The 10,696-nt window shown below is 31.9% G+C and overlaps 1 protein-coding gene across 2 annotated transcripts; it reads right to left on the bottom strand.

The window, feature by feature from the left end:
- Positions 1-169: 169 nt before the first annotated feature.
- On the bottom strand, positions 170-3,901 carry npm2a (nucleophosmin/nucleoplasmin, 2a). 2 transcript variants are annotated; one of them, NM_001199913.1, is given in 6 exon segments: positions 175-519; positions 1,162-1,255; positions 1,347-1,457; positions 3,101-3,183; positions 3,545-3,734; positions 3,849-3,901. In NM_001199913.1, coding segments are annotated over 5 exon segments (471 nt in total). In that variant the 5' UTR covers positions 3,657-3,734; positions 3,849-3,901; the 3' UTR covers positions 175-448.
- Between the last annotated feature and the right edge of the window lie 6,795 nt (positions 3,902-10,696).

Genomic DNA, 10,696 nt, shown 5'->3' with positions numbered 1-10,696 from the left:
GCGTGACTGTTTCCAAGCAACGGCTCATTAACTCTATAAACACTGCCACAGGCCTTGATGTCATACCCTCATCAAACTAGCATGCTTATTCTGGTAGTATCAAATTAAACAAAGTGAAGTTAATTTTACAATTTACAGAATGCTGCTAAAATCAAGACGCAGAAAAAAATCCCTTTTTTTTTTGATTTAACATTCTGTGATTTGTGTTCTATAAGACATGTATATCACAATGTAATAGGGAATACAAATAAAATGTATCATTATGTACAATCACTTTATTGCATTACACTTCCTTTGTTTGTCTTTTGCATTAAAACACTTAAAGATAATAGTCTGTTTTTCCCCAAAAACTATAATATTTTAGTAAGTATATACTATATTGAGGATGTTAGTTACACAGGACCCATCATGGTCACAACTGTCAAAATAGGCTTTCATGATTGGCATTTTAACCATCTTCATCCTCCTCTTTATCCTGTTTTTCCTCCTCCTCCTCCTCAATCATTTCAATAGGATTCACTGCAAAAACACGCCAAAATTATGATTATTATTATTTTTTTTGCATGGTTGGACCAGCCTGATCTCACAAGGAAAAGAAAGTATTTTACGTTTTGGCAGTTTCGGAAAATGTACTATTTTAAAAATACGTGGCACCCAACCCTACCCCTAACTCCAACCATCATTTGGTGATGAGCAAATAGTACTAAATTGTACAAATTCATATGTATTAGCCATTAAATCAAAAAGTTATGAATTGCCTTGAGATTGCGTTGGACACCATTTACCATTTAATTAAACATTTAATTTACTACATATATATATATATATACACACACACACACACACACACACACACACACACACACACACACACACACACACACACACACACACACACACACACACACACACACACACACACACACACATTATAAACAATTCAGAATTGTAATTACGTTAGAATTTAAATATTTTAGAAACCATATATTTAATTTCTTCAGTTGTAAAAAAAACTCTTTTGAGTGATTGTTTTTATTTTTCCTTCCTTCAATTTAATTCCAGTTCCTTAAAACCTCTCTGTCATTGCAATTTAAACTAGTCTAATTAAGTAATTTTTGTACAACCTCAGAACACGAAAATATATAAGAATACAATACTTACATGTTATATGCTGAGCAGAGACAAACACAGGCCCTTTACCAGAGCACAATTTAAAGGTGACAGGGGGTATAAGCTCCAAGCCTGGAAAACTGATCTGCAACATAATGACAGCATTTATTCATGAACATTTATGCTTAGCAGATCTCTGAAGACTTTCAGGCAAACTATTACAAACTAATAATCACCATTGGCATACAGTGGCGGAGGGTGGCAATGGGTAATGGTTTAGAAGCACCAACACCATCACAGACAGCCACTATATGCATCTCATCACCTGCATCCTCACTAAGACAAATCTGTGGAAAAAGAAATCAGACAATTTCATCGATATAGAGGAGAATGAGTTTAGAGAGCATTTTTTTCCAATGTAGGTTAATATATAAAATAAGTTACACAATAATACGTAGATACTACTACACACCATCCAGACTTTATAGGATGGGACTAGCTGGAAATGCAATAAAGAAGAGGGTACTTATTTACACATGATCCGGGAATGTTGCTTAGTTTACCCATTCTGGTGTAAATTTTGAATGGAGGAGTGGCTGGGCTACAAACTAGGCAACACAATGTTACCTTGATTTCCATATATGTTTACCATATGTTGTTTTTTTTGTTGAATTTTCTTGATGTGATTCAAGGTGGTTGAATATGTAACATGTATTACATGTATGTGTAGTGTGTTCTTTGTTCCTGGCTGTTAAACAATAAAAAAAAAGGGTTAATTAATTATTATTATAATTTTTTTATCTGATGGTGTATAAGTTATAAGTCACACTTACTCACACTTAACTAACACATATTATATTTGATTTACCAAAGCCACACAAGTGGCAATTTCACGTAAGTCACATCCATAACAGAGAGATGTCACATCCAAAACGAAACTTTTTCCTCATAAATGCAAAAATATTAAATAAAACCTGTAATTTTTGTTCTAGAGCCGATTCTTATCCTTATGATTATCTTTTTTCTATTGAGTTGTGCAATTGTTGCATGTTGTTAACTGCAAACTCGCATACTTTTTTGGTCACATCCATAACATATGTTTATTTTCCTCATTTAAAAAAAATTGTAAGATGTAAGATGTATATTTTAATATGTATATTAATACATATTTTTTATGTGAATTTATGTTTTGAGTTTTTACAGCAAATGTCACATATAAAGCTGGAATTGCTCATATACATACATACATACTTTATATATATATATATATATATATATATATATATATATATATATATATATATATATATAGTTTAGAAACGAAATAATCCCATTTTCGAAACATTAGATGGTTTGGTTAGTCAAATGGTGCAATGGTTCGTTTAAAAATTTGTACCGAGTACCGATCGCTAGTTTCATTCATATGATTAAATGATATCAGAACGACTTTGGAGAGAAACCTAAACTTTAATATCATATTTTTTAATAGGAAGCTATACAATATTATATTTGTGCATATATATTAGATTAGTCAGTACTGAAGCCAAATCTGGAGCTTATTTAACAAAATAACTGACAATAATGGTCCAAAGACTAGTACACGCAATTGTATATCTTATAGAAAAATATTAAATACACATTTAAAAAGAAGAAAAATCAAGAGAAGCAAAAAAAAAAAATAAAAAAAAAATGTAGGCTGTCATTTTCTTTCTGCAATAATTTGCTTGAATTTAATTTTATTATCTTTTAATTTCTAAACATGTTTGGTGACTAAAATATTATTTCAATATAATATATCTGTTTAATAATTCTGTTTTGTTAAAATGCAACAAAATACATTGCCTATATTCACTGAGAAGTTGATACAAATATTAGATTTTAAAATGGGGTGTACTCAATTATGCTGAGTACTTAATGTGGATAAGCAAAATATTTCACTGATGATGAGTCCCAAAAACTAGTTTAATATAATAACTGACAGATGTGTTACCGTTTTGATGAAAAACTGGTTCTCCAGAAGATCATTTTCTGCTTTAAAGACAGCTGTGGTTTTAGAGCCACTGAGTACACAACCTTAAAGAAATAAGCCACAAGTGGTAGGTAAAACAATACAATAGAGGTAAAGTTGGTTTTATATTCGCACATTCGTTCATTTAGCAGTCTATATATTGTTTACCATGTTACTTTGAATATTCGAGTGGAATTAGCATGCCAGTATGACTTGAAAACAACATTAACACTGTTTATTTGATTGTGAACAATACTGTACTTTGATAGTCATTGGCTGCTTATATGATTTCACTATTTAGATTTTGCAAATAATACTTTAATGAAATTATATTATTAAGGGGGAAGTCTGAATGTGTAAATATAAAACCAACTTTACCTCTATAACAATACAGGCCACTAAAATGGGTCACTAAAAATATCTTACCCCAGTGAACACAGGCTCTGTCTGACACAGATGATGAGCTGGATAATTCAGACAAGCTAAATGAAGTTGCAGAGTCGTTTTCATCAAAGCTGCTCGTCATGTTAGCAAACATAATCGCTGCTGCTTTCGATATATTTCAGTTCGTAAATGTTTGTTTACAAAGGGGCGTATTGTGCTTTTTTTTCGCGCCCTGTGAAAATAATTAATAATGCAAGGTCAAAACAAAATATATCGAATATGCCCTGCAACAAAAATTTTATACATGTAATGTTATATTGTAAACAATGCTATTCACGATGCTCACCTGTAAACAGCGAGAAAAACCCTGCACGCAAACCACTGATAAACTGAACCCGTGGATGATGAACTTCAGGTGTTTTGCCTCAGCGTGTGAGCCACTTCGTCATACACCAGAGGGCGCTGGAGAACTTTTTATCAAGTTTGTTGCCTGAGGTTGTTGTGAACGTTTTATCCTGCAGCAAAAAGTTTATATTTTTTTTAAACTATTATTTTAACTTTCTGTTCCCTTCTGTATGTTTTAAATATGAGATTTTTAATATTTTAGATTTTTATCCAAATATTATATCATATATATATATATATATATATATATATATATATATATATATATATATATATATATATATATATATATATATATATATATATATATATATATATATATATTCTTAACATAATAGTTTAATAACTAATTTCTAATAACTGATTTATTTTATTTTTGCCATTATGACAGTACATAATATTTCACTAGATAGTTTTCGAGACACTTCTATACAGCTTAAAGTTACATTTAGAGGCTTAACTAGGTTAGTTAGGTTAGGTAGGCAGTTTAGGGTGATTAGCCAAGTTATTGTATAATGATTCTGTAAACTATTGATAATATAGCTTAAAAGAGTTAGGGTAGTTAAGTCATATAATGTTTAACAATGGTTTGTTCTGTAGACTACTGAAAAAAATGTAGCTAAAGGGGGCTAATAATTTTGACCTTAAAATGGTTTTAAAGAAAATGTTATTTGTTTATGTATTATTTATTTAACTTGATTTGATTTACCAGAGATTTTTAACATCACTTAACAATTTGCAATGCTTAAAGGAATAGAATTGTATGCTCACAAGGCTGTATTAATATCATTGACACTATATTAAAAGTAAAACAAAAAAAATCACAATATTGTGAAATTATGAATGTAAAATAAAAGTTTTATTAAGAATATACACTAGTGGTCAAAAGTCAGCGTAAAACATATGCTAGAAAAATCAGTAATTCATTCCGCTTAGGAGATCCCAGATTAATAAAGGGACTAAGCTGAAAAGAAAATGAATGAATGAAAAAATAACAATAATTAATATTAAAGTGATTTCTGAAGTACCATGTGACTCTGAAGACTGGAGTAATAAAGCTGAAAATGCATCATTAAAATCACTAGAATAAATTATTAAATTAAATTATAAACTACTTTTTAACAGTTATTTTATAGTGCAACATTTCTCAATTTTAATTTTTACTGTATTTTTGATTAAATAAATGCACACTTGGTGAGCACGATAAACTTATTATAAAACATTTAAAAATCCTACTGACCCCAAACCTTTGACCGGTAGTGTACATTGTTAAATGAACAGAGTTAATTTGAAATAGCTATTTTTTTTTTCTCATAACATTATAAATGCCTTTGTTGACATATAATAAATCCTGCTGGCTTAAATTATTAAACTATCTGTGGACGGAAAGTTCAGCTTTTTTGATCAAACATTTCTTAAACAATACTTGTTTATCAATTATCAGAAAAAAAGAGATTAAAAGACTTCTGACCTTTTGCTAACCTCTTAGTGTTTTTATTGTCTCATGATTTTCATGTGCTTCTGTTGCAGGGTGAAATTCTTGAACACATTGTTTTGGCGGGTGAGTCTGAAAGTTGCCTGTGTTGCTTATCAGATAGTCAACCGATCTGTCCTGCTCTATGACATTTTTACCTCTTCTTTTCTGAGGAATTCTCCACGTTCTTTCTTCGGTAAGTTTCAAAAGAACATACCCACTCACTCTATACTCATGTTATCTCCAGTGCCTCAGTTATCTTGGCATCGGCACCCTGCCTAGACCTGCAGTTTATTTGAGGAACACAGAATTATTTAGAACTTTGAAAAGAAATATGATTCACATTGCTTAAACACACAGCTGTTTTGGTTGATGCTATTTTAAGCCAATTACGGGAAATGTTCATACATTTTATTATCTAAATGTTTATACTTGGTTAAGGAAATGAATGCAATGCTTTCGCTTCAGTACACATGTGCCAAATGCAATGACTCACTTGTAATTCAAGAAGTTTTTTTCTTTTTTAGTAAATAATAAAATGAGAGTTGACATTTTGTCTAAATGTCTTGGCTTTTTACTCCATGTATTAGATGATATACCTACATTAATTGGAGTAGGAATAAGGGATGTTGCAAAAAGAGATCCACACAGACACACACACACTGCTCAGTCAAAAAGCCTGTCTGGCAATTAACTTAAATCATTGAAATATACAATATTTCTATATTTTGTTGTAGACTGTCTAGCTGCATTTGCCCTTATATCTCAACTGGAATTGTTTAAAGTTTAGAAATTTAAATATTTGACCACCAGTGTCTTTTTGACTGAAGAATGAAAGAAATATATTAGAAAAAATAAAGTATTTTTTTTTTTATTCTTGAAGTGAACATTTTTTTTTAAAGATGGCCATAGCCTCTTCTTCATCATTCATTTTAATTCATCTTCATTCGACAATTCAGTACCCTATTATTATTGTTAAAACAGTCAAAATTGCTATACTTTTTTAGATACTTATGGTGGTGATACAGATATAAATCTATGATTGATTAAACAATCTCTAAAAAGTATACAGTTGAAATCAGAATTATTAAACCCCTTTATTTTTTTAAGTTTTTTTTTTCAAGGACATTTTCACAGTATGTCTGATTTATATATATATATATATATATATATATATATATATATATATATATATATATATATATATATATATATATATATATATACTTATTTATTTTTTTATTTTTTATTTTTTGGAGAAAGTCTTATTTGTTTTATTTCAGCTAGAATCAAAGTAGTTTTTAAAGTTTAAGATAATCATATAGTTCACCTATCTCACATTAAAACTCATGTTCTTTGGCTTGGAACACCAAAATGAAGGGCTTAAAGAAGGTGCTGGAACTTTGGACAGCTTTTCGCAACGCTTTGGAGGTAGTGTCATTAATGTAGTCCACAAATCTTCCTGTCAAGAAGTACATGAGAGTTTATATCTTCTAATCTAATTTTACAAGGTGAACATCAAGGAGCTGTTTTCTTGTTCATTTAGTTTCAACACATACCTTTTAAAGTACCTAGTGCATTATTTAAATGGTAATGCTTATGGTTCACATCTACTTAATTTGGCAGTGTATCTTGTGTCGAAGCAAGACAGATGAAGGGCTAATTTCCTGGACTCCAATGTGGACAGTCCAATCAGTTTATCGTCTATAAGTTGCCATACAAATCAGACAAAACAAAATACTTTATGAGAAGAAAAAAAAAAAAAAAAAAAAAGGTTGGCCACTATCAACACCCAGAACAAATGTGTCTGTCTCTTTCTCCAACATACTCTTGGTTCAGTTGTCTTTACTGGTGGTGCTTCCTGTAGATCACAAAGTTGTCATCAAGACTAAAGCTTATAATTGAGATCTTGATCAATATCAAGGTATCAAGGTTCATAATTTGCTCTTGAAGTTCTGAGTCACTCATGGTGATAGTCAAAAACAGACTGAAAGACACAAGGATGAATCAAACAAATACACATGTGTTAACAGAAATAGAGTGGGACAAGTGCAATTTAACAATATCGACAAAGGTTCAAAAAGTGCCTTAACCTTTTGCTTATTAAAAAATTGAGAAATTGGATTTTAAAGTGATTTGAGGAACCTGAAAAGAGCAAAGAAAAAAAAAATATTAATATCTGAACACCCTATAGTTTACACCCGTATACACATACATACACACACACACACACACACACACACACACACACACACACACACACACACACACACACACATATATATATATATATATATATATATATATATATATATATATATATATATATATATATATATATATATATTAGCCCCCCTGAATTATTCACCCCCCTGTTTATTTTTTTCCTCAATTTCTGTTTAATGGAGAGAAGATTTTTTTCAACACATTTCTAAACATTATAGTTTTAATAACTCATTTCTAATAACGGATTTATTTTATCTTTGCCATGATGACAGTAAATAATATTTTACTAGAAAATTTTCAAGACACTTCTATACAGCTTAAAGTGACATTTACTGGCTTAACTAGGTTAATTAGGTTAACTAGGCAGGTTAGGGTAATTAGGCAAGTTATTGTTTAACGATGGTTTGTTCTGTAGACTATCAAAAAAAAGATTAGCCTAAATGGGCTAATACTTTTGACCTTAAAATGGTGTTTAAAAAATAAAAGTTGTTTGGGAAATATTTAAAAAAGAGAAAAAAATTCAAAGGGGGCATACACACACACACATATACATATATATATATATATATATATATATATATATATATATATATATATATATATATATATATATATATATATATATATATATATATATATATATATATACATACATACATACATGTATGTATATACACTTTTTACCTACCTAGTAGAAAAGCGCAGTGGACCTTGGAATCGCAATGAACCTTGGGATTGCGACCAAAGACTGTAAAAAAAAAAAAGAGATTGCTACATACAACGACCCCAACTCCAATGAATAATTTAATAATAAAAAGTAAAATATTTTTTTAAACTAAGTACTTTAAATGTAATATTTTTAAAGTAAAACAATAATTAATTAGTTTTATTAGACATAATTACCCTAAACTGGGTAATCGAATACAATTTCACTTATTAAATATAAAGTAAATGATAACATATTTACTAATCTTCAATAATAATAATAATAATAAAAATACATTATGCAGCATTAACCTACCACGTATCGCTGCACAGTTGAACTCAACGGTAAACTCACCGGTGATGCATTTTGACCAATAGCTGAGCGATGTAAACTCACCGTTGAATGGAAGTCACGTTGACCAAGGTATATTCTTATTTACAGTTGTCTCGACCCTGTTTACAGACGCTTTTCATTAACAAAACAAAAATCACATATTAAAAAAAAAAAAAACTGAGATAATAGGTGTAAAGTTTGTTTAAAATATTGCGTTGAAAGCTATTGGTAATTATACGAGGCTTTGAATGTCTCCATATCACACTAGAGGCAACCCATTGAAAGCAATGGAATTCCTTTTGCATCGGTAAAGTGCCGCCAAAGGGCACCCTCGGCGTCCTTATACTGACGCGCAAGGTGCTTGACCATACTTCAGATTTTGACACCTTCGGGGTGAGAATGGGTTGCCTATGCTGCCCGAACTCGGTCCTGGAGGGCCGGTGTCATGCATATTTTAGTTCCAACCCCAATTAAACACACCTGAACCAGCTAATCAATCTCTTTCTAGGTATGCTAGAAAGCTCCAAGCAGGTGTGTTGAAGGAAATTGGAGCTAAACTATGCAGGGCACCAATCTTCCAGGACCAAGTTTGGACACCCCTGGTGTATGCCATAAAATACCACGAGAATAATTAAACTGTGTTCCAAATTACAACCAAAATCTGGAAAAGTCAGGACAATAAGGAAAACTCAAAATAAAAAAAAAAGGTTTGTAGGACTAGTGTACAAAATCCTTCATGTTTTGGAGCCACTGTGGCCGTCACGCTCTACAAAGTCCTCCGGTATGAATGCTCTCAAGGGTCAGCAGCTGCAGTTACGCTGTAGTTGTGCTGATGTTTTGCTCATGCGCCGCTCACACTTGCAGTCTAAACTCATCAAAAGAAGAACATTCCACATCATTAAGCAGGCTACAGATTTCACACAATATGGGAAAGAAAAATAGGGAAAAAAAGTCTCCTACCCGAGAAGTGCCAACTAGTGCACTGTAAGGCATTGCAAAAACATTAGATGAAAAATGTTAGCTAGAATGAGTAAGATTTCTGCCAGACAAATTCATTGTATAAAGAGAGCAATGAAAAGCAGTAAACAGGTAATTGAAGGTTCTGGTCCTACAATCCTCAGGGTGTAAGACTCTTTCGAGGCTTGCAGTTGTGCAAAACTATTTGATGCTCACATGCAGAAAATGTTGCTCATAAACTTGTTGTTTACAGATTAATGGTATGCAATGGTATGCAATGCTAGATAGTCCAGATAGATGGAGTAGTGGGTGGAGGGCCCCTATCTTCCAAGAAGGCTGCAATGTCAGCAAGGATGTGGCATAGTCATGTTTTGGGCCAGAATCATGAGTGGAGGGCTAGTAGGCCTCTTTACAGTCCCTGAAGGTATAAAATGACCTCTGCAAAGTGTGTTTATTTCTGACTGACTATTTTTTTCATGGTAAAAATAGAAGAACACTGCCTTCAATAGCAAAAATATCTTCTTGCATGACAATGAACCATATCATACTGCAATGAATGCCTCAATTGGCTGCTATGAGCATAACAGGAGAGTGTGGCCACCATCCTCTCCTGACCTCAACCATATTGAGAAACTTTGAGGCATCTTCAAGCAAAAGATGAGGGTGGGAGGCAGATAGAGTCAAAACAGCAGCTCTGAGGGGCCATTCTGACATTCTGCAAGGAAATTCAAACAGAAACTCAAAACTCCAATGGATGCAAGTATTGTGAAGTTGGTATCGAAAAGGAGGGTCTATTTTAATTGTAGTTTGCTCTGATATGATGTTTCTGACTGCAATAGTGTGCATAATGCAAATTAAATAAATGACAGTGTTCATACAACAGCATCCATCTCTGCAATGACTCAAATAACCTATCAATAGTCATCTGGTATGACAAATAAAGCATTCTTGGCGGACTCCCAGAGTTTATCAAGATTCTTTGGATTCATCTTCATGCCTCCTCCTTCATACCCGAGACATGCTCATTAATGTCCATTTCTGGGGACTAGACTGGCCAATCCTGCAGCATTGATCGTTTTTGCTTTCAGGAACT

This window comes from Danio rerio, chromosome 8 (assembly GCF_052040795.2).
Source record: "Danio rerio strain M-AB ecotype USA chromosome 8, GRCz13ab, whole genome shotgun sequence".
Lineage (NCBI taxonomy): Eukaryota > Metazoa > Chordata > Actinopteri > Cypriniformes > Danionidae > Danio > Danio rerio.
Note: the sequence above shows the minus strand (reverse complement) of the source record. Positions and strands in the feature narration are given on the sequence as shown.

Coding starts and splice junctions, on each gene's coding strand:
- npm2a (XM_087263999.1), bottom strand. CDS start 3,656: ATGTTTGCTAACATGACGAGCAGCTTTGATGAAAACGACTCTGCAACT. Junction 1,256..1,346: donor TCCGCCACTGTATGCCAATG/GTGATTATTAGT, acceptor ATTATGTTGCAG/ATCAGTTTTCCAGGCTTGGA. Junction 520..1,161: donor CTCTGCTCAGCATATAACAT/GTAAGTATTGTA, acceptor GTGTTTTTGCAG/TGAATCCTATTGAAATGATT.